Here is a 23,243-nt window from a genome sequence, read left to right on the forward strand (position 1 = left end):
GGATGGAAGACCTCCCTCTCTCTCTCTCTCTCTCTCTGCCTCTCCTCTCTGTGTAACTCTTTCAAATAAATAAATCTTTTTTTCTCAAGTACTTTATTTATTTGCCAGATAGAGTTAGACAGTGAGAGAGGGAGGGAGGGAGAGAGAAATGTCTTCCTTCCATTGATTCACCCCCCAAATGGCCGCTACGGCCAGAGCTACGCCGATCCAAAGTCAGGAGCCAGGTGCTTCCTCCTGGTCTCCCATGTGGGTGCAGGGGCCCAAACATTTGGGCCATCCTCCACTGCCTTCCCAGGCCACAGCAGAGAGCTGGACTGGAAGAGAAGCAACCGGGACTAGAACCTGGCGCCCATATGGGATGCCAGCACCGCAGGCGGAAGATTAACCAAGTGAGCCACGGCGCCAGCCCCAAATAAAGCTTAAAAAAAAAAAAAGACCCTTCAACTAAATTGTGATTTCGTCCACTCACACTAAGTGAGCAGATGAGCCAACAGAGGAGGAAGGTGTGTGGGTGTCTCCTCCAGTGGTTAGGGCGCCTGCTGTACCTATCACAGTACCTGGGTTCCAGTTCCAGCTCTGCTCCATCCTAGCTTCCTGCTAATCACACACACCCCTGGGAGGCAACAGGTGACAGCTCAAAACAGTTGGGTCACTGCCACCTCCCTCCTAGGGTCCTGGCTTTGGCCTGGCCCAGCCTTTACACAGCTCAGCTTTGGTCTAGGGTTCCCTCCTCACAGCAACCAAGCCACTCTCCACACCTAGCTCCCCTCTTCCACTGGAGACCAAGCGGTCTGCTCTGCTTCCGTGGTCACATACAACCCACCCTCACCCCCATTGCCCATACACAGTGACGTCTCCAAACTCCCCGACATCCAACCTCCCACTGAAACGCGCGAGCTGAATGCTTCCTCGTCCTGCCTGATGGTCCGGAAGTGAACAGGGTCGTACCTACTGTTTCGGATGTTGGGATCCGGCTGCCTCCATACGCTGAAGCCACAACCGACTGGCAACTCTCTAAGTCTTGCTGGAGCAAATCCAGGAAGGATGTTTCGAGCTGATCACAAAGCAACTAAGTACACAAGAATCCTAATTACTGGTGTAGGATCTCAAATAGCTAACACTGGTGTCACCATCAGTTAGATGAATCATCAAAGCCTCCTTTATAGATAAAAAGAAATTCCCTAAGCTCGTCACCTGAGCCGCACACTTTTTTTTTTTTTTTTTAAAGCCAGAGAGAGGTCTTCCATCCGTTGGTTCACTCCCCTGTAACGGCTGCAGCTGGGCTGATATGAAGCCAGGAGCCAGGAGCTTCTTCCAGGTCTCCCATGCGGGTGCAGGGTCCAAGGAACTTGGGCCATCTTCTACTGCTTTCTCAGGCCATAGCAGAGAGCTGGATGGGAAGTGGAGCAGCTGGGACTCAAACCGGTACCCATATGGGATGCTGGCACTGCAGGCGGCAGCTTTAGCCGCTATACCACAGCGCTGGTCCCAGCACTTACTTTTTAAAATGTACTGAGAATATCTAAGTATCATCATACTAATTAGTTTTACAAACAGGTATTTTATGTGAAAAAAAAAAAAATTCCATCTTTATTTTTAAAAGGCACATAGTTGGGAATCCAAAGTCTTCAAATGAGAATGTCAGATACCAAATTCCCAAGTCCACGTGTAACTATCAAAACTTTCAAGGTTAGCAATTAAATGCTTGATTCAAGCTTTCGCAAAGTAGGCCGAGGGTAGGCACAACAATGAATGTAGCCTCATGTGAATCTGGGTATTTTCACTTATCTTCCTGGGAAGAGCCAAAAGCACATAAATTAACCCAAAATGGAAATAAAATTATAACCTGTGGCTGTCATTTGTTTGCATTAAGCATGCTATTTGCATTTTCTTTCTGCAGTTAAGAATACACGTAATTTCTCATTAGCTAGGGAGGTCCAAATGCCCTGAACTGAGTGTTACTGTTCCGTGATCTGTTCACAGGCTTGCAATACTCCCAAGTTTATTTTTTGCTTTGGGGTAGTTTTTGGTTTTACCATCACATTTTTTCAATTTTGCAAATGGGAGATCATGGTCTGCCCAACACTTGGATATTACTGCTTCTGTAAACACTATTTTACTGTTTTTCTTCGCAGAACTGGAAAGCCAATTTTATTAAGCATTTATTTTCTTGAAAGGCACAGTGAGAGAAGAGAGTATCTTCCATCCACTGGTTCACTCCTTAAATGGCTCCAACAACTGGGGCTGGGCAAAGCTGAAGCCAACAGCCAGGAATCCATCGGGGCCGCCCACGTGGGTGCAGGGACCCAAGCATTGGGGCCATCTTCTGCTGCCTCCCCAGGCACAACAGCAGGCAGCTGGGACTCATAACTGGCACTCGATGTGGATGCAGGCTTCTAAGTGCTGGCTTAACCTGCTGTGTCACATCGGCCTCAGCCACGCCAACTCATCAGTCTCACAGAAGGGCTGCTCATACTCCAAGAGCCAAATGATAATACTCACCCTACCATTTCTCTCCTTCACTAGCTAAGGTACACTTTACACATCACGTAACTTTTTTTTAATTACAAAAATTTATTTGCAAGAGTTAGAGAGGGAGAGACAGAGAGAGCTCTTCCATCCGCTGGTTCACTCCCCAAATGGCTTAACAGCCCAGGCTGGGCTAGGCAGAAGCCAGGAGCTTCTTCCAGGTCTCCGGTGCGGAGGCAGGAACCCAAGCACTTGGGCCATCTTCTGCTGCTTTCCCAGGCACAATAGCAGGGAGCTGGATCAGGAGAGCAGCCGGGTCTCAAAATGGCACACATATGGGATGCCAGCTCTGCTGAAAGCGGCTTAACCCACTGCGTCACAGGGCCGGCCCCATCACTGTCTCTTAAACCACAGAAATGTATCCTGCACCTCTGAGTGAACAGCACTTCTACAAGAATACCTACGTAACCCTGAAAACCCTGCTGAGTAACTGTTACTACACCACATATATAAAGTCCAACCCAAAAACCATGTAACACTTAATTGCAAATATATTTATTACCATTTACAGATTAGTTAAGTTACATACACAAATAGAACTTTAGCTACAAAATCCCAACTGGTTACATGTAAATTGCTGCATCTGAAGAAGCCGATTTAGAAGTCTTCTCAATGCCGAGCTTCACCCTCCTTAAATTATAAAAAAATAAAATCTGATAGTTTGATTTCAAGTTAGAGATGAAGAGAGGTGTTCTCACACCTCAGCACTCACAAGTGGACGTTCTGTCTGGACACAGCCTTTCACACGCTACAGTGACACTTAGAGCACCAGTACAAGACTTGAAACGTGAAAGGTGTGGTTAGGACCCCCAGGATTTCCTTCTAGTGTTCCCACACAAACGAGACTGGGATGGAACTGACGAGAATTCTTTCTGCTTCAGCCTAATTTTCAGATGGTCTTTCTCATCACCGTCTGCTCGCTTCCACGGGAGGGCTACGCGAGGACGCTGAGTAACGCCTGCACTCACTGGGCTGCGAGGCTGCCGTCCCCAGGGAAGATGTCCCATCACCTTCAAACGTGCAGAGGTGCCACACTTCATAAACGCAAAAACAAAACCTGCACCCCGAAATGAAACAGCATGCTTCAGCCTGGTTTTACAGGAGTGTCCACACGGTGCCAAAGGCTGCTGCCTTCCAGGGGCTGCGGCTGGACTTGACTCCGGCCTGCTCACACGCTACGGCCGCAGGCCCTGTAGATTCCAACCATGAGCGGCTTGCACTCTCAGTGTGCGTCCACGTGAGTCCACACACGAGCACCGGAGGCAGTCTTCAGGGTGAACCAGACAAATAACTAAGACCAGGTAGATTACAAACTGAGGTAGGAACCCCGCAAGCACCAGAGGCAAACTTCACCCCCACCTAAGTTCGAGATGAAGAGCTCACCTATTCTGCTCATGTTTTCCGGTATCCCTGGTAGAGACAGAGCAGAAGCAGCCCCTTACAGCCGTAGCCAATGCTCCCTGTCGGACGGGCCTGCCGTGTAGCACTAACTGTGCGGAGCAGGCACCCCGCAAACACTCTGGCCCAGAAGCAGCCCTGGGCTAGAGGTGCCAGGCCTTTCTAGGTGGTAAATCCCTATCTCAGGAAGTACAGGCCTGGCCATTATTTTTCTTTATTAACGTAGCAGAACACAATACACCTGGATACTGACGAAGTTTCTATTTTACATTTCGAATGTGAAAATTCAGAACTGCCCATTTCCAAGTTTAGTGTCACCTGACAGGTTCTAAAAGTGACAGTGCTGAGGCACGAGACTACTAACACTGGGTCCCTGCGGAGCGCAGACAACAAAACCAGATTACACGGAGATGCCGCCTCCCTGCTTCCCGGGAAGATGCTAGGTTGCAACATCTAGAAAATCAATGCCTACGACAGTTGCCACTCTGAAGAGGCTGTACAACTGCTACCTGCTGAAAGATACAAGGAGCCACATTCAACCTGAAACCTAGAGTACCGCGGCGCTCCCTCTCAGGGTCTGCGAGAGCCAGTCAGTGCTCACAATCCGGCGGGAAGCGACAGCTTCCAGAGCAGAGGGGTCTGCAGGGCTGGGCTTAACGCAGAGACAAAGACACTGCCCACTTTGAACCAAAGCCAATTTTAAAGAAAAACAGAAGTGATACAAGATCATGTCCTTTAAGCTGATAACATACACAAGATTATTTTAGCCTTAATATACACAGGCCACATCACTGAAATTTTCAAAAGATACAAAAAAAAAAAAGAAAAAGAAAAAGAAAAGAAAAACCACACGTAAAAAGTCCGTAATTTCAGAATGTTGGGGAAAAAAACAAACAAAACCAAAATAACAGCAAGCTCAAAGTTCTTAGACAGGTATATGTAATTTAAATTAGAACCAAAAATGGGCTTTAAGCCCTATAAATATTATTTCCCTTGGAAATAAGTTCTGAAAGTGCAAAATTGTAACGCAAAAGGTCCCCTTTGTACTTCAAGCAAGCAAAGGAGAGGGCGGATTAAAAACTGTACTTCCTTTATTATTGGGGCTGGCTTCAAACCTGGGTGTCTGATGGGATTTGCTGCAAAAAATAACAATTAAACTAGATCATTGGATCCAAATTACATATCCTCTAAAGAATGTCGAAGGACAGCTGCCAATGTTTGTTTTAAAGAACCTCTGGAGTAAGAGGTAGAGAATGTTAGGGCTCCAGGCTGTCAGCTCATCTCAGCACTGCCCAGAAACGTAAAGTCTTTCGAAGCATGTTTCCTGGAGCCTGTTAAAGACTCGCTGTCTGTGCTCCAACGTCAGGCAATAGCCAATAGCATCTTCTGTTTCTTGGATTCGTTTCTGGAATCTGCATCCATCCCTTGCAAATTCTTCCCATGGTCCTTTGCGATCCTCATCACCACTTATGTAATACTCAGTAACTTCTTCCAGGAAGGTCACCTATAAAGACAAAAACTAACTTTAACAATGCTCCAGAACCGCACAACCAGCACCCAGGTCAGCAACATCTCATGCCACCACGCACGTCACCAATGACATCGAGTTCTGAATGCACGGAATTTGGACAGAAGAGTGACCGAATGCCACCTGAATCTTTCACACATACTCTCACGTATCTAACTATCTCTGAACATTTCATCTGTCCATGTATCTATCTATACACATACACAACAACCAAATGCCCAAATCACTTCTTGGGCTTTTTATTAATAAAATAAACACAGATGGGAAACTGAAATTTTCTTGCTATTATTAAGTCCTGCTAAGTGTAACCCTTATGGAAATATAGTTCTCTGATATTCTTCCCAAAAATGACAAAACATTTCAGCAATAACCGCTACATCTCTAGAAGTGAATGTTTTCATTGGAGCACAAAGGCGTTAAAGTTCACTGATTTCTATTCTTTTCTCCTTTTCAAAAAATTTTCATTTCTAGTGCTTTCCAATTTTTGGATCAACAGTATATAGTTCTACTTTTATGACTTTTGCAATCAGAATATAGATGAGAAAGTTACTCAGTAAACAAAGTTCAGCATACTTAAGGAGGTGTTACTAGAAAAGGACCTGGATGAAGATGGAAACTCTCTGCATTCAGCATGTGAGCTCTACACTCTTGTACACAGAACGCGGACCTCCCTGATCTGGGCTTGGGCCCAGAAGTGTTTCAGGTTGCAATTTTCAGATTTGGGAATAGTTGTGTAGACTTTATTAGTTCAAAATCCTTAATCTGAAAATCCCAAATGTGAAACACTCCACAATCCAAAATCTTAAAAAAAATTATCTATGTATTTGAAAGGCAGAGTGACAGGGAGAGACAGAGAGCATGAGCGATCTTCCCTCTGTTGGTTTCACTCTCCAAACGGCCACCACAGCCAAAGGTGGGCCAAGGGGAAGCCAGGAACTCCAACCAAGTCTCCCACACGGCTGGTAGGGACCCAAGCACTCAGGCTGTCTTCGCTGCCTTCCCAAGCGAAACAGCAGGAAGCTGGATTAGAAGTGGAGCAGCTGCCTGTGGCACAAATCCAAAGCCTTTTCAGTGTTACATTGACATTCAAGAAAAGTTCAGATTTCAGGCCGGCACCGCGGCTCACTAGGCTAATCCTCTGCCTGCAGCGCAGGCACACCGGGTTCTAGTCCCGGTCGGGGTGCCGGATTCTGTCCCGGTTGCCCCTCTTCCAGGCCAGCTCTCTGCTGTGGCCAGGGAGTGCAGTGGAGGATGGCCCAAGTGCTTGGGCCCTGCACCCCATGGGAGACCAGGATAAGTACCTGGCTCCTGCCATTGGATCAGTGCAGTGCACCAGCCACGGCGGCCATTGGAGGGTGAACCAATGGCAAAGGAAGACCTTTCTCTCTGTCTCTCTCACTGTCCACTCTGTCAAAAAAAAAAAAAAAAAAAAAAGTTCAGATTTCAGAGCATTTCAAATTTCCGATTTTTGGATTAGGGAGGTTCAATCTGTACATGCAATTGTGGCTATTATAATACATATGATGACATGTAATGCGTAACAATCCCCACTCATTACTACATAATTTCTCGTAACGAAGCTTCTAAATATCAAACTCCAGAAGTACTTGCTTTACAGTATGTTCAACAGTTACATCAGCTAATCCCTCGTGGCCTACTACTTTCATTCCCTTTACATCAGGCCCGGGAATGCCCCGGAGGACGATCAGCAGGTATGTAACATCTTACTAGATATTGCATTCTAGCCATGATTCATTCATCAGTCATTAAAATAAACAATAACAAACAATGTCTACCACATGCCAAGCTCTTTGCAAAGTCTTACACTTATCTCATTTAAGCCTCACTTCAACCTTAGGAGGCATGGACCCTCTATCCCCTCAGTACAGCAGATGGGATCCAAACAGTCTGCTCTACTGTATTAGGCCACGACACACAGTATTTTGAATTCCTAGATCTGAAGAGCCTGGATCTAAGAATTAGATGCCCCCCATTACTGCCATATGCCTAGATAAGGGCATGTGGGCAAAACTGTCAAATGTTATCACATTTAGATACAAAATCAATAAATTTTGCTTCTTGTTCAAGTCACGGATCTACTTCACCCATTTCATCTTACTTAATGAGCTAAAACAAGACATGAGACTGGCCTGGGCCATTTAAAGGCAGACAAGAAATGTAACTTATGTATCTCCATCTTGGAATACCCTGTATAAGAGATACTAGCATTACTGAAGTGACTGATCAAGGACATGGGAGTCCAGGTGCCCGGTCTGGCTGTCTCCACGTCCCTTGGTCCTAAACACTCCGGAGTAAGGCAGACAGTCTCCAGCCGCTGTTCTCATTCAGTGCCCCACTCTGGCTCTAACCAGGTCATTCTGTCAGGGGCCCTTAAAAGGATCAAGAAAGCTCATTTCTCACCAGGACAGGTACAAAGTACGTACTGAAATTCAGTTTTTACACAACTCACCGCGTCTCCACGGCTAAGACCCGAGACTACACCCAGAAGTATGTTCGACCCCAGGGATAATTTCAGAGTTTGAAGCCAGGCAGCACTTGAAGCTACCTGATGCAGCAGATCCTGACAGCAACAGTCACTCTCCCACTCCTGTCACTTTCCAAAGAAAGGGGCAGGAAAGTACAGGAACTTTCCCTCTACAATAAAAGACACCTCTGTGTTTGGGGGGATTTTCAGTTAATCGCTTCAGCTGCAGGAACAATCTAAAGATTTCCAAAACAAAGCTAACCAACAGTGTGATGGCAGGGTAACTCTCCAGGAGGCTTAAGATTAGCCCGGCACAGGAAGCAACTACTGAAGAGAAGCGACCATGATTTACTAGGATGAACTTGAGCTAGCCACTGCTAACCAGTATCACACTCATTAAGAAAAGGGAGTCCCAGCTCCTGTACCAACTATTAACCAAAACCCTGTACTGTCACCATCCTCTTCTCTTTCGCAGAAAACCACCAGACAAACCTGACTTGCTACTTGGAACCACCACCCCCTGGGGTCTAGGGGTCAAGAATAAAGACAGGTGGCCACACAAACAAAACACTAAGTGTTTGCAAACGTTCCGGCACATTTTAAAGACTGGTCAAACACCATGGCAATGATACAGCCAATCTCTGGAAAAGCTCTCCATCTCAGGCCCATGGGTGTACACGGTTTATACTTCCGCTCCCCTAACACTACGTGAGTAACTGAAGCTTCTAGGCAAACTGCCCCAACACCAACCCGGCACTTGCCGGCTAACATCAAGGCACTGGCATCTGTTTTGGCAGGAACAATGCTCTACACGGAGGAATAAACAGAACTCATTCTTGAACTTCTCAACCCAAGTCTAAGACCTCAGAGATCTTCCGAAAAAAGCATGATGATGTCGCCCACCCCGCACGGCCACACGGCCACCTCATCAGCATGTCACGGGGAAGAAACAAACCTTTTTCCTTTTGCTGTGTGCGTGCCTTTCTCCAGAAAGACTCCCGCGCTGTCCCCAGCCTGGACATTCACTTCCTGGGCTCCCTGCCTGTCGCACCCCACAAGAAAGCAAGGCGCGACCCTCAGCGATGGCCACCATGGACTCAGGCGGGCTCTTCAAGTCCTGACAGCCCTTCCCCTGTTTCCCTGACGTCTGGAAGGGAGCCCTAAAATTAAGCAGGTTGTAGGGGTCATCGGAATGACAGAAGGAGTTCCAGAGTTTGAGGCTCTCGGCCTCATCTGCACTCGAGCCCCAGTCCTCCTCCTCCTCCTCCCCAGAGTGCCAGTCGGGGGTCCCGGGGGGGCCTCCCAGCTGGGGCGAACTCGCCCGATCCGACTGGTCAGCCGGATCCGGCTCGGAGTCCGAAGGGGCCGCGGGGGCCGCCCTGGCGGCAGTCTGAATCGCGGCCGTGAAGTTCTGCAGGCTGTAGGGATCTACGCTGGAGAAGGAGTTCCAGAGGTGAAGCCCCTCCGGGTCCGGCTCGGGGTCCGAGTCCGACAGCGAGCTGTCACTGTCAAAGCCATCGTCCTCGGCCTCCTCGTCCCAGTCCTCACCCTCCGAGTCAGAACTCGTCTCCAGGTCGCTGGAGGAACCTCCCAAAATGTAATCTATCAGTTTGTTACTACAAGCCGGCCTGGCAGAGGGGGGCAGCTCCTCTCCGTCCGAGGAGTCGGCGGCGCCCGTGTGGGCCTCCCCAGGCACCGCCCGAGCGGGCCAGCTGCCCGGAGCCGCCGCGTCCCCTTCAGTCAGCAATTCTGCTTTTCCCTCGGTGGGTTCCTGGGAGGGCCCAGGGTCGGATCCCCCGGCAGCGGGGCCAGAGTGGGCAGCGTCCTCTCTGCGGGGCTTCTGGTCCAGCCGCAGAAGGCTGTGCTCCTCCTCCAGGCTGTGGTAGCCGTGGTCTTGGTCGGGGGTGGGCAGCTCCTGCCCCTTGCCAGCCTGCTGCAGGAACTCCAGCCGCTTCATGCGAAGATGGTGGATCTCGGGCAGGCCTTCCGTGGACGGGGGTGGACACCCCTGCCACGGGGCTGCGGAGGGCTCCGCACTCAGCGGCTGGGGCAGGCCCGGGTCCTCCGGAAGGCAGCCGCTCTCTGAGGCCAGGGTCTGCAAATCCACCAGCCCGCCAGCTCCGCCGCTGCCCCGCCAGCCGACCTCTAGCCGGGGCGGGCAGTCCAGGTAAGAGGGGCTCACCACGTAGGAGACCACGCTGATATTGCCCAAGCGCTCCACGTTCAGCGGCCCGCAGGGCGAAGAGCCAAGATGCCGGTCAGCGAACAGACGGGCCTGGAGCCCGCTGGGCAGCAGCTCGACGCCCCACAGCCGCTGCTCCAGGAGCAAGGCGTGCGCGCCGGGGTCCAACGCACCGCCCTTGGCCTTGAGTTCCAAGTCCAGGGCAGAGGAGCACCGCCAGTGGAGCCCCTCCTCCAGCCAGTCCAGGGCGCTGGCGACCGCGCGCTCCGAGGGGTCCAAGGGCTTCTGCGCCGAGGGGGCGGCCGGCTCCTCTCGCCCCCTCCAGGTTCTCAGGGCGCTGTAGCCGCCGGCCAACCCCAGCCACCGGGTCGGGATCAGAGCCCCGAAAAGCTGGCTCCAAAGCAGCAGTCTGTGAAGCAGGCTGGGCAGGGGCGCGAGCAGCTGGGCAAGCAGCTTGGCCCAGGTGCCGGGCCGCGCCTCGGGCCGGGCGGCGGGGGGCGGCGTGCGGTCCGCGCAGCCCTCGGGCGCGGGCGTCGGGAACTCGGACGGCGCCGGCTGCGGCCGCCACGGGAGGAAGGAGGGCAGCCGGAACCAGGCGCGCGCCCGAGGCCCGGGCCGCGGCCCCCGCTCCACCTCCATCTTCTCGGCACTCTCTCGGGCAGCTGAGCGGCTGGAGATCGACGCGAGTCGGGATCCGAAGAGGTCTACACAGGCCCGGCCCCGCCCCGAGGAGGAGTGGGTGGTCCAGGCCGAGCCCCGCGCCTGCAGAGGGGCCACAGAGGGCGGCGGCCTCGGCCGCGAGAGGCAGAGCTCAGAGCCAGGCGGCCAGCGCAGGACGCGGCGGGGGCGGCGGCCATACTGGCGGGGACGAGGCGTCCTAGTGCGCGCAAGGCCTCGACAGCATAGGTAGGAGGGCTCCCACGGCGGCGGCGACGGCGGCGGCGACGATGACTCTTCCAAGAGACGGCCGGCTAAAAAAAGCCCCACACAGCGCGACACCGGAAGGGATAAGGAGGCGGCGGGCGCGGCTTGAAGCGAAGCTCAAAATGGCCGCAAGGCCGGCGCAGAGTCAGGACAACCCCCGGCCTCCGGATGAGACGCAGGTCGGCGGGGCATCTACGCATCCGCCCCCGCGCCGCCCAATGCCATTGGCCGAGCCCCAGGGGGGCGGGCCTGCGCGCACTTCCGTGTGGCCGCTGATTGGTCCCGCGCGATTTCCTTCCCGGCTTCCTTACTCTCCGTAGAGCCGTCCGCGAGCGGGAGGTTGCATCAGCCGGGCCCGGGCGGTGCGCGTGCGCAGTGAGTCAGCCGCGGTCTCCCGCGAGGCCGCTCCTCGGCGTGGGGAGGGGCGAGGGTTCCGAACCGGCGGAGGCATCTCCCGCGCCGGTGCCGCGCCGGTTCCGACGGAGTTCAGTGAGAGGCTTGTTTTGGGCGTGGAGCCGTGTCGCAGTCCGCGTAGGTTGTGCGTAGCGTGCGTTTCCCACGCGCAGACCCACGCAGGTGGAAGTGTGTGTTCCGCGGGCCGGGCCTCCTTGTTGGCGTTTGGGGCGCATGAAGCCGCAGCGGGGACCCGCGACTTGGTCCCCCGGGCCCGAGCACCCTCCGGCGCGCCTCCCGGCTCGCCTGTCCGTCCCGAGCGGCCAGACCCACGGGTACAACAAGTTATTCCGGGAAAAATGTGGCTGGCGGTTGCCGAGCCTGATTCTCCGTGGAGTTTGGCCGGAGTTCGCGTCGCGACTTCTGCCCGGAACCCACGCAGGGCACGGGGCGCTGGGGCGGCCCTGCTGTCCCGGCCTCCCTCTCCGTGTTATCTTATTGATAACCCCGGCTCTCTGGAGGTATCTCATTTCTAAGAACTTCAGGGAAAAATGCAGAATAAAAGGAACCCGCGTGATACCCAGAACGAGACCCGGGGACGCAGAGAGATGGCCTGTGGAGCGGAGCTGGCGATTCCTCTCCGAGCGGGCTTGGAGGAAGGGCGCTCTCCCTAGCAGCCTGGCCTGGGCGCCTGGGCAGCACCCCGCTCCATGTCCCTGTGTGGCGCCACGTTGGCGTCCCCGGCTCTGGTCATTCTGTTCCCACCCCCTTCTGCAGTCCCTGTCACTCCTCAGTGTCCCTGGTTACCTGTCCAGGTAAGCCCTCACCTTTCCCGTTACCTCCCCACCCACGCTTCGGTGTTCAACTCAAATGCCAACGTCTCCTTCAAGCCTCAGCTGACCCTCCCGGCCAGACTTGATCCCACCCAGCCAGGTTTTATTTTTTTCTAAGATTGATTTTTTTTTAAAGATTTTATTTATTTATTTGAGAGGTGGAGTTACAGGCAGTGAGAGGGAGAGACAGAGAGAGGTCTTCCATCCACTGGTTCACTCCCCAAATGGCCACAACGGTTGGAGCTGCGCCGAGCTGATCCAAAGCCAGGAGCCAGGAGCTGCTTCTGGGTCTCCCATGTGGGTGCAGGGGCCCAAGCACTTGGGCCATCTTCCACTGCCCTCACGGGCCACAGCAGAGAGCTGGATCGAAAGTGGGACGCCCATATGGGATGCGGAGGATTAAGCTACTGCGCCTCACCTACGCCCGATTGATTTCAAAGGCGGAGTTACAGAGGCAGAGAGAGAGGTCTCCCGTCCGCTGGTTCACTCCCCAGATGGCCGCAGTGATACTGTCATCGCACCTCCCTTATGACCCAGCCTTTCAGTCCAGTCCTTGCTTTGTCACTACGGACACCACATGACCCTGAAAACAATTTTGCTTAATAATTTTTACTTATTTGAAAGAGACAGAGAACTTTCCACTGGTGGCTCACTCCTCAAATTCATGCAACTGCCAGGACTGAGCCAGGCCGACGCCAGGAAGCCAGTACTCCATCTGCGTCTCCCCCGTGAGTGACAGGGACCCAGACACTGGAGCCAATACCTGCTGACTCCCACAGGGTGCACTAGCAGGAAGCTGGAGTCAGCAGCAGATCCGGGACTTGAACCCAGGCCCTCCAAGGTGGGCTGTGAGCACCCACCCCTGAAAACAGTTCCTCAGAGCGTCTGAGTGGGCCTCCCTCCCCCCATCTGGCCGTGGGATGCATGGTTTCATTCTTCCTGACCTTGGAGGTGGTTCTAGGGGAACAAGTACAATCAGAAAGCTTTGAAAGCCGTGGAAGGTGTGACTTTGCCTTGGGGCGAGCGTGGGGGACCCAGCCTTCCTGAGCTGGTGCCTAGTGTGGCCGCGTGCCAGCTGGCCTGGCAGGCTGACTGGCCCTGCAGGAGACGAAGGCCTCAGGCCTGCTGGCGGTAACCCGCGGGCCAGGCTGGAGCGGGAGGGTTCTCAGCCCCTGCCTGTCTTCAGAGGCAGCATATCTCCAAGATCTGTTTCCTACCTTCTGCCTTCCACCTCCTGCCTGCAGTCACCGGCCCAGAGCCCTGTTCAGCAGCTCAGTCTGGGGGACCGCAGACCTTGCCATTGCCACTGTTTTGGGATCCATCTCCCTCTCCCCTTCCTTCCTCCATCCAGTACTGAAACTGTCCCCTTGCCAGCGCTGTCGCGTAACAGGGAAAGCTGCTGCCTGCAGTGCTGGCATCCCATATGGGCGCCGGTTCTAGTCCTGGCTGCTCCACTTTCGATCCAGCTCTCTGCTATGGCCTGGGAAAGCAGTAGAAATTGGCCCAAGTCCTTGGGCCCCTGCACCTGTGTGGGAGACCCGGAGGAAGCTCCTGGCTCCTGGCTTTGGATCAGTGCTTCTCTGGCCGTTGAAGCCATTTGGGGAGTGAACCAGCAGATGGAAGACCTCTCTCTCTCTGCCTCTCTGTAACTTTGCCTTTCAAATAAATAAATAAATCTTTAAAGAAAGAAAAAAAGGAACTGTCCCCTCATTAAGACCCTTTATTCTCTCTGACCGTCTACTCTAGGGTCTCTGGCAAATCCCTAACCTCGTGAAACTAGCTTCCGGCCTACGCTGTGTCCACACCCTCTCCACCCATCAGTGCTGGGAACAAACCACTCAGCCGTGCCGTCCGCTTCACTCCCTGTGCATGGCTACCGACAAGGAAGCTTAGCAGTGCCAGGCCTCCCACCACAGATCCCAATAGCTTCGCTTGTCCTATCCCCGAGACTAGTTCACAACACCTCTTTCCTCAGATTTCCTGCCTTCTCGGTAAGTACATGCGCTTGACCTGGAACCACAGTGCATAACTTCATTGAGAAGAGCGAGACAGTTTCCATAAACCACCTCCGCTTTCCCCACCCAGTCCACCTGCGTCGGGCCCACCACAGCCAAGGAGCCCCGACCCCGTCCTTTCGCCCTCCAGGAACTCTGGCCGGTCTTCTGTTCTTTCCTGTAACCTACAAGTTTCTCTCACTGGTCACTGGTACATTATTCACAGTAACACAGCTTCATATCATTTTTTTTTTTTTTTAAGATTTACTTTGTTTCCTTGAAAGAGCTACAGAGAGAGAAAGGTCTTCCATCCGCTGGTTCGCTCCCAGATGGCCGCAACAGCTGAAACTGCACTGATCCGAAGCCAGGAGCCAGGAGCTTCTTCCGGGTCTCCCACACAGGTGCAGGCGGCGGCTTTATCCCACTACACCACAGCGCTGGCCCCATATCATCTATCTTAAGTATAAAAAAAAAAAAAAAAAAAAAAACCACTTGGGTTTGTGCTCCTCCGAGTTCCTGCACCACCACAGCTCAGTTTCTCGAGTTGCCTGTGTTCATGGTCTCTGTTTCCTTCCCACCTGTTCTTTCTTCAACCAAATGTGGCCCTCATCCTCACTTGGTCTCATCGAGGCCACCAAGGGCATGATGCCATTTCCAGTCTATTATGAGGGGCTGAACTGTGCCCCAGAAGGTGTTGGGGTCCTAACCTGCAGGGCCTGTGCAGGTGACCCTATGTGGAAGCAGATCCTTTGCAGGTGGTCACGTTAAGATGAGGTCATTAGGGTGGGCCCTAGTCCAGAATGACAGTGTCCCCCTCAAAGGGGGAAAGCTAGCCCCAGCCCCGCATGTGCACACAGGGAGGATGCGACGTGAACGAGACAGCAGAGACCAGGGCGATGCATCCCTAAGCCAGGGAAAGCCCAAGATTGCTCGCACAGCACTAGAGAGTGGGAGAGGCGAGGAACCATGTCCACGCAGCCCGCACGCTGCTGCCCCAGAACGCAGAGACGTGCACGTCTGATGTTTTAGCCATGCGCTCTGTGATCCCGCTTCAGCAGCCCTAGGCACTGAGCCTGTCTTTTCTGTACGGTCCCAGTTTCAGCGGTGGGTCCTGCTCCTCCTCTCCCTCTTCTAAATGTTGGCCTCCTTCTGTCCCTGTCTTATCCTAGCCTCCATAGCCTGGATGGTCCGGCCCAGCCCATGGAATGAAATGCCACCCAGAAGCTGAGGATTGCCACGATCCAAACCCGAATTGGCCTCCCCTTTGGGATTCAGATTCCACCCCACTACGTCCCCACGTGGATTTCTGTCGGCTGGCTCACATTTGTTATGACCAGAACAAAAATCTTCTTAAAGATGTATTCATTTGAAAGTTAGTTACGGCCGGCGCCGTGGCTCAATAGGCTAATCCTTCCACCTAGCGGCGCCGGCACACCAGGTTCTAGTCCCGGTCGGGGCGCCGGATTCTGTCCCGGTTGCCCCCTCTTCCAGGCCAGCTCTCTGCTGTGGCCCCGGGAAGGCAGTGGAGGATGGCCCAAGTGCTTGGGCCCTGCACCCCATGGGAGACCAGGAGAAGCACCTGGCTCCTGGCTTCAGATTAGCGTGGTGCGCCGGCCGCAGTGCGCCAGCCGCGGTGGCCATTGGAGGGTGAACCAACGGCAAAAGGAAGACCTTTCTCTCTCTCACTATCCACTCTGCCTGTCCAAAAAAAAAAGAAAAGAAAGACAAGAAAAGAAGGTTAGTTACAGGGGCCGGCGCTGTGGTGCAGCAGGTTAACGCCCTGGCCTGAGGCGCCAGCATCCCATATGGGCGTGGGTTCAGACCCAGCTGCTCCACTTCCCATCCAGCTCTGCTATGGCCTGGGAAAGCAGTGGAAGATGGCCCAAGTCCTTGGGTCCCTGCACCCACGTGGGAGACCTGGAAGAAGCTCCTGGCCCCTGGCTTCAGATCAGCCCAGCTCTGGCCGTTGTGGCCATCTGGGGAATGAACCTGCAGAAGATCTCTGCCTGTACCTTTCTTTCTAACTCTACCTTTCAAATAAATAAATCTTAAAATAAAACAAACAAACAAACAAAAAAATGGAGGGGGCCCAGCATATGGCATAGTAGATACAGCAGCGGTGCTGGCATCTGTGTGGGTGCCTGTTTGTCTCTCGGCTGCTCCACTTCCAATCTGGTTTCCTGCTGATGGCCTGGGAAATTCAGTGGAGGAAGAGGGCCCCTGCCACCACGTGGGAACCCATTTCAGCCCTTGCTGTTGCAGCCATCTGGGGAGGGAACCAGTGAATGGAGAATCTCTCTGTGTAACTCTTTCAAATACATTTTTTTTTTTTTGACAGGCAGAGTGGACAGTGAGAGACAGAGAGAAAGGTCTTCCTTTGCCGTTGGTTCACCCTCCAATGACCGCCCCGGCCCGCGTGCTGCGGCCGGCGCACTGCACTGATCTGATGGCAGGAGCCAGGTACTTATCCTGGCCTTCCATGGGGTGCAGGGCCCAAGTACTTGGGCCATCCTCCACTGCACTCCCTGGCCACAGCATAAATTTTAAAAAATAAAAAAAGATACAGGGGCCGGTGCTGTGGCTAAGCCTCTGCCCGCAGCGCTGGCATCCCATTTGGGCTCCTCTTCTGATCCAGTTCCTGCTATGGCCCAGGAAAGCAGTGGAGGACGGCCCGGGTGCTTGGGCCCCTGCACCTGCATGGGAGACCCGGAAGAAGCTCCTGGCTCCTGATCAGCTCAGCCATTTGGGGAGTGAACCAGCACATGGAGGACCTTTCTCTCTGCCTCTCAAATAAATAAATAAGATATAAAAAAATAAAGAAATAAAACTAAGTGGAGGGTGGCAGTGTGTTTCTCAAAACACTCGACCGGCAGCTCCATCACACTAAAAACCCAGAGTTCTGATTGACTAACACTCGAAAAATTCAGGGAAAGTGAATACAAAGATTCAAAATGTTTTGAACCAAAATAAACTTCACCTCTTAATTCCAGTTTTTCCCTGAAGCCCCAGTATCTCTCTTGTGCAGCCCACTCTGCCCCGCCCCCTGCCCTGTAACTGTCGGCCTCCCTGCACAGGACCCGCCTTCTGTTCCCAGCAAGCACAGCGCCTGAGCCTTTGCCTGGCCCGGGGCAGGCCATCCATGCTGTCTGCTGAATTGATCAGCTGTGTCAGCCAAGTTCCAGCCACCAGAGTTCCCTCTCCCCACCCCCACCCCAGGAAATGCTGCCTCATTTCTGACCTTTCAACTCCAAACGCATCCTCCCCTCCCCCGCCCCCGTCCCAGCAGGTCGGGTTTTCATTTTTTTTTTCCTCCTCTCTTTGAACTCTGAAAACCCCTGGGCTTCTTTGGTTTCTCCTCTCCTGGGGTAACCCCCCTTGCCTACTCCCTCAGGGGGGTTCAGAGTTCTACCCCATTTGGCCACGAACTATCCCTCACTAAGCCTCTCGCCAGATTCAAGTTCTAACTTTAGAGTGCTCCACAGGGACCTGCCCAGAACCTGGGAAGTCAGCAGGTGACCCCTCCTACCTGGACACCCCACAAGACCTCCCTGCATGAAACCCGACTCCCCAGGAAGCGCCTTGAAAGCTGCCAGTAAAACAGGGATCATGTCACCGCCAGCCCCCATTTGGGGGCCCCAGCTGAGGCTCAGGTGCCGAGGTCAGAGACTGTAAATGGGGCTGGCAGGACATCACTAGGCGATAGGTACACTTAAGGGCACAGAGGGTCTTTTTTTCCCCTAAGCTTTATTTATTTGAAAGTTACAGTTACAGAGAGGGGGGAAGGGGGAGAGAGAGAGAGAGAGATCGATCGATCGATCTTTCATCCTCTGGTTCACTCTCCAAATGGTTGCAAGGGCTGGAGCTGGGCCCGTCCAAAGCCAAGAGCTTCTTCTGGGTCTCCCTTGTGGGTGCAGGGACTCAAGCACTTGGGCTGTCTCTCTCTGCTTTCCCAGGCACATTAGCAGGGAGCTGGATCAGAAGTGGAGCAGCTGGGGTTTGAACCAGCACTGCACCACAGCGCCAGCCCCAGAGGATGATCTTAATTTGCTTCTGTGACCCCCAGCCTGGTACCTAGCACAGGGCCAGTACGGGACTCTAGGAGCATCTTCCATGTTGCATTCTTTGTAAATGCAAGTGTGCCAACAGGTAGCACTGATCCACACTAACTGCTGACGGAATTACTGACTGAGCCATATCTACCTTCCGAGGTGGCTGGAATGAAAAAATGACATCATGTGGATTAAGGCACTCTGAAAACCCTAAGACACTGCATCAGCGTAGGGATTGTGTGAAACACTGCCGATGGGGCCGGTGTTATGGTGCAGCGAGTTAAGCCGCCGCTTGTAATGTGGCATCCCGTATTGGAGCTCCAGTTCAAGTCCTGGCTGCTCTGTTTCCCATCCAGCTCCCTGCTAATGCACTTGGAAAGGCAGCGGATGATGGCCCAAGTCCTTGGCTCCCTGCCTCCCACATGGGAGACCCGGGTGGAGCTCCTAGCTCCTGGCTGCAGCCTGGCCCAGCCCTGAGTGTTGTGAGCATTTGGGGAGTGAACCAGCAGATGGAGGATCAAGATCTCTGCCTTTCAAATCAATCAGTTAATCAATCCTAAAGAAAAAAACAGTTGCCCAGTGCAGTGCATTAGGGCCTGTACCCATCCCCACCTGTGAAACCCTGTACTAAGACGCTTTACCCTGAACATTTAAATGTCGACCAGTGTTGGAAGTGGTATTTGTTTTTCTCAAATGTCATTTATTAGAAAATACAATTCCAGACAAAGTAGGAGATACGAGGGGTTCGGGAAGTGGGCACAGGACAGGGACGTCTTCAGCTCAGGAGCACAGAGGGCAAAATGAAACGTGCTACAGGCCAAAGAGCCAGTAACGCGGCTGTGGTCCCCTGCTTTGGAAAAGCTCCCCCGGACTGCCCGCCCCCAGCCCCGGCCCCGGCCCCGGCCCTGGCCCCGGCCCTGGCCCCTGCCCGGCCCCCGCCCCCGCCCCCCGCCCCCGGCCCCCGGCCCCCAGCACTCTCAGGAGGAAAGAGCTGCCCTGCGGCTTCCCAGGTACGGAATGAGTCAGCACGGAGGGAGCTGGGGGGGGGGGTCGGGTTTCAGAACACCCCGGTTCTACAACTCTCCCCAGATCACTCCTCTTAAAAGTTAACATCAAGGTCAAAGTCTCCCCTGCTTTTTTTTTTTTTTTTTTTCAAGCAAGACAACCCTTTGGAGTGAAACACAAGAGCAAATTTAAAACCCATCTGGTAGAGAGTGAAGATCAGGTAAAAGGTAAGAGACCCAGTCTCCCCCTTCCAGCTCTGGGCAAGGAGACCACCTCGGAAAGACAGGTGTGACAGAAGCCCCCTCCCCACGGCCTTGCCTCCAGGCTGTATTGGTTTATGGCCCCACAGGAGAGAAATCCTTATAAAAAGTGTGAGAGGAAAGGAGTTTGGGGGAAAGAAGGGGAGTGTGAGGAGAACTTTCTAGAACCTTCTGGCCACGCTGGCAAGGTGCCCCGGGAGAGACTCCATCTGAGGGCTGGGGCAGTGTTCTGTCCCCGGGAGAAAACGAGGGAGAGAGCTATGGGGGAGCACCCCAGCGTATCCACAGGGACCCACGGCCCCCAGCAGGGGTGGGGGGAGAAGACAGCATCCAGCGGGGGGTGGGGGACCCCAGGGGGAGGCTGCCCCCCAGCGAGAAGGCCCTCGCTCCCTTACACACAGGGATGGCATCGCTCTCCTTTGGAGGCAAAATCAGAAAGGCCCAGCGACTGCAGGCGTCAGTCTGGCGCGGGCAGCCCTCCCGCCCTCTGCGACCTGCCCTTGGAGACGGGAGGCTCCGGCCGAGGACCCACTGGCCCCTCCCCACATTACTCCTGGAGCTAGAAAAACAGAAAGCAGAAACCTGGAGAAAAGTCCAGTAAGAACCTTAACCATACAAAACGTCCAAACGCCTTCCTCGCCTGCTGCCACGGTCGGCCACGGCCGGCCACGGCACTTCCTGCGAGGCTTCCTGTCCCAGTCAGGACCACATTACCATTTCATTTTTTAAAAATAAAAATAAAAGCTATTCACCCCTCCCTCCGCAAACGCGACGTCATCCAGCCCACCCGCACACACCCACACCAGGCATTGCTCCCTTGACACAAGGTAAACATATACAACAACGCTGCCCCTCACTGCTGCCACCCCGCGGGCTCTGCAGGGGAAGGGGCAGCAGAGCCCAAGGCGGACCAGCCCAGGGCCGCGCCCCCTCGCGGGGCGTGGCGGCAGGAGGAGCCGCGCGGGGAGTCTCCTGTCCCCCAGGCAGGGTGCCGGGCCGCGGGCTCGGCTGGGCCCCTCAGGTGCCCTGGCTCCGAGATCCCAGCGCGAACCAGCCGGTCTTCTCCTGGGCCAGGTCGAGCTCCCGCAGGCGGATGTGCACCTCGCCAAGCAGCACGTTCTCCCAGAAGCCCTGCTCGCTCAGCACGCTCAGCTGGAGCTCCCGCTGCTGCAGGTCTCCCTTGGGGATCCCGTCATACACCAGCTGCACGGGGCGGGGGACAGGCTGTGGTGAGGGGGGACAGGGCCAGAGCAGAGCGGACGCCCGCGGCCTCTGTCCCCCCAACCCCGGGAACATGCAAGGCCCCGAGGAGCCAAGGGTGGTCTTAAAGAACCCCGTGCTAGGCAGAGTTCAAGCAGCTGAGGGCTTGTTATCGGGGCCACTGTTCGTTTTCAGCACTGGGCCAGCAGGCTCCCAGGCCCGGCTGTGCAGTCCCAGCCCCCAGGTCAGCCAGTTTTACGTTCAGGGGACAGGCAGTGACTACTCAGACATGGCAAGCCATCTAGCGCGACAGGGAAGCAGCCACGGGTGAGCCTGGCCCCCGTTCCTGGCCAACTTCACCTCCCAAGATGGGTGAGCTGGCCGGCCCTGCCCCCACGCACCATCTCATTGTAGGTGGGGTTGCAGGTTTTCCGGGCCACTTTGGTTTTCCTCTTGGTGGTTTTCTGAGGGTCAGGAAGGAGGTATATCTTCACGTAGGGGTCAGGGTCGTTCCCATCCTGGAGCAGTTGCTACAAGAGAAGCAGAGATGAAGATGCTCCCGTCTGCCTCCACGCGCCTGTGAGCACACCTCACCCACGCGCCAGGCACGCCACGCGCCTGTGAGCACACCTCACCCACGCGCCAGGCACGCCACGCGCCTGTGAGCACACCTCACCCACGCGCCAGGCACGCCACGCGCCTGTGAGCACACCTCACCCACGCGCCAGGCACGCCACGCGCCTGTGAGCACACCTCACCCACGCGCCAGGCACGCCACGCGCCTGTGAGCACACCTCACCCACGCGCCAGGCACGCCACGCATCCCCCCTTTAACCTCCGTATAACCTCCGTACCAGCCCTCCCGAGAGGTAAGTCCTAGCGTCCTCGTCATAACGAGGCTGCAATAACCAGATACTTGCCAAAGACCACCGCTAGTAAGAAGCGGTGTCTCTCACACTGCCTGGCCCGGTGGCCGGGCGGTGACCCTCCGTGGGGCAAGAGCCCTGGCCAAGGAGCAGCAGACGAGCGCGAGCGCGTGGGGCTGCAGGCGCACTCACCAGGCCACGAATGTGCATCACCATGATGAAGAGCTTGTTGTTCTTGTAGGAGATGGACAGTTTCACCTCTCCTCCTACCTTCCCGACGGGCCGGGCCCACGTGCCATCTGTAGGGTGACAGGAAATGAGGAGGGTCCGCAGTGAGGCGCCGGGCAGGGTCTCTCCACGCCCAGCTGCCACCAGTGGAGTCTGGGCCATGGCTCCAGGTTGGCTGGGGCTGGGGCTGGGCAGCATGAGGGTGGGACAGGCACCCTCTGCTGGTGCCAGACAAGCAGCTGTGGACCCCAGGAAACCCCACTCCCCGGACAGAATACAGGGGAGCTGGAGACCAGGCCAGGAGGGGCAGGGGAGGGGCTCCGAGGAGGGCCGTACCTGAGGACCTGGGAGCTGCGCTGGTGCCCGCAGCCTTCTCATCCCGGGGCAGCGGGTGGAAGAAGGTGTAGACCAGATCACTCTGGGACGCAAGCAGAAACAAGGCCATGCCTCAGTTCCACAGCGGCCCGATAACCACAGGAAAGCCTCACTGCAGACCGGAAGAGGCCACGGGGCGGGCGTCCAGCTCAGCGGCTAAGGTGCCAGTTACAATGTCCGCGTGCCCCTCGAAGCGCCGGGTTCAGCACCCAGCGCCAGCCCCTTCTTGCCAGCACGCACCCTGGGACCTGGACTGAGGTCCCGGCTCCTGGCTTTGGGGAGCAAACCAGCAAAAGGACGCTTTCTCCCTGCCTCTCAGATGTATTAACTTTAAGGGAAAAGAGGGTTCTATCCCAGCCTCTGACCACTACGGAGCTGTAAAACCCACTTGTGTATGGCAGACAGGGAGGGAACCCGGAAGCTGGGGTCCATGGTTTCTTGAAGGGATCCCTGATGACTCCCTTTGGGCCACTGTAAGATTACTGCCATGAACGGGACAGAGCTAAGTGGCTGTGCACACTCGGCCCTCACACATCTTCCCTAGGGAACAGCCCCTTCCTCCCTCAGGCTCCGCTCCATCGCTGCCATCCCTGGGGTCAAGTTCCCATGCCTGACCGTGCACTGCTTCTCACCTTCCTCCTCCCCAACCCTGCAGACCCAAGTCTGCCCTGCATCCCAGGCGGGCTCCAGACCCTTCCTCCCTCACCGTGCCTCCCCCTCCCCCGCCAGCAGCCAGGCCGGCCAGGAACAGGGGAGCCCCCACCCACCTCGGCCACCTCGGGGGAAGCGTGGATCAGGTGCCAGATGTAGCCGTTCAGCTCCTCCTTGCGCCGCTCGGCCACCGCCTCGCCCCGGGAGCGGCCGATCACGAAGCGGCTGGGGAAGCTGGTGTGGCAGGGTGGGCCGTGGGCGCAGGGGGGACGGGGAGGAAGGAAGCAAAGACAGCAGGCTCGACTCACACTCTGCTTACGCGTCTATCCTGCAGCCCTGTGCC

At 55.0% G+C, this 23,243-nt stretch overlaps 2 protein-coding genes and 2 long non-coding RNA genes across 6 annotated transcripts in view; 2 read left to right on the forward strand and 2 right to left on the reverse strand.

Annotated features, from left to right (window-relative positions):
- Window positions 1–3,002: 3,002 nt before the first annotated feature.
- Window positions 3,003–11,199, reverse strand: PPP1R15B (protein phosphatase 1 regulatory subunit 15B). Its single transcript, XM_008268536.3, has 2 exons — window positions 8,896–11,199; window positions 3,003–5,431 (listed from the first exon to the last, which is right to left on the reverse strand). The coding sequence occupies exons 1-2, from the start codon at window positions 10,759–10,761 to the stop codon at window positions 5,210–5,212; spliced, it is 2,088 nt and encodes a 695-aa protein (XP_008266758.3). The 5' UTR covers window positions 10,762–11,199; the 3' UTR covers window positions 3,003–5,209.
- A 117-nt stretch (window positions 11,200–11,316) lies between these two features.
- Window positions 11,317–20,347, forward strand: LOC103350997 (uncharacterized). The gene is made up of 4 exons (XR_011381355.1): window positions 11,317–11,421; window positions 14,019–14,263; window positions 19,473–19,547; window positions 19,982–20,347. It is a non-coding gene; the product is annotated as an uncharacterized lncRNA (long non-coding RNA).
- Window positions 14,529–15,627, forward strand: LOC138844927 (uncharacterized). The gene is made up of 2 exons (XR_011381357.1): window positions 14,529–14,667; window positions 15,436–15,627. It is a non-coding gene; the product is annotated as an uncharacterized lncRNA (long non-coding RNA).
- Window positions 19,450–23,243, reverse strand: part of PIK3C2B (phosphatidylinositol-4-phosphate 3-kinase catalytic subunit type 2 beta) — a 62,008-nt gene continuing 58,214 nt past the window's right edge. For all 3 annotated transcript variants that reach the window (XM_051821194.2, XM_002717574.5, XM_051821195.2), the window contains 5 exons: window positions 23,017–23,134; window positions 22,211–22,292; window positions 21,839–21,945; window positions 21,182–21,310; window positions 19,450–20,783 (listed from right to left, as the gene is read on the reverse strand). In XM_051821194.2, coding sequence (XP_051677154.2) covers window positions 20,598–20,783; window positions 21,182–21,310; window positions 21,839–21,945; window positions 22,211–22,292; window positions 23,017–23,134 — 622 coding nt within the window. In that variant the 3' untranslated portion in view covers window positions 19,450–20,597. The remainder of the gene's footprint in view (window positions 20,784–21,181; window positions 21,311–21,838; window positions 21,946–22,210; window positions 22,293–23,016; window positions 23,135–23,243) is intronic.

Source organism: Oryctolagus cuniculus, chromosome 13 (genome assembly GCF_964237555.1).
Source record: "Oryctolagus cuniculus chromosome 13, mOryCun1.1, whole genome shotgun sequence".
Classification (NCBI taxonomy): domain Eukaryota; kingdom Metazoa; phylum Chordata; class Mammalia; order Lagomorpha; family Leporidae; genus Oryctolagus; species Oryctolagus cuniculus.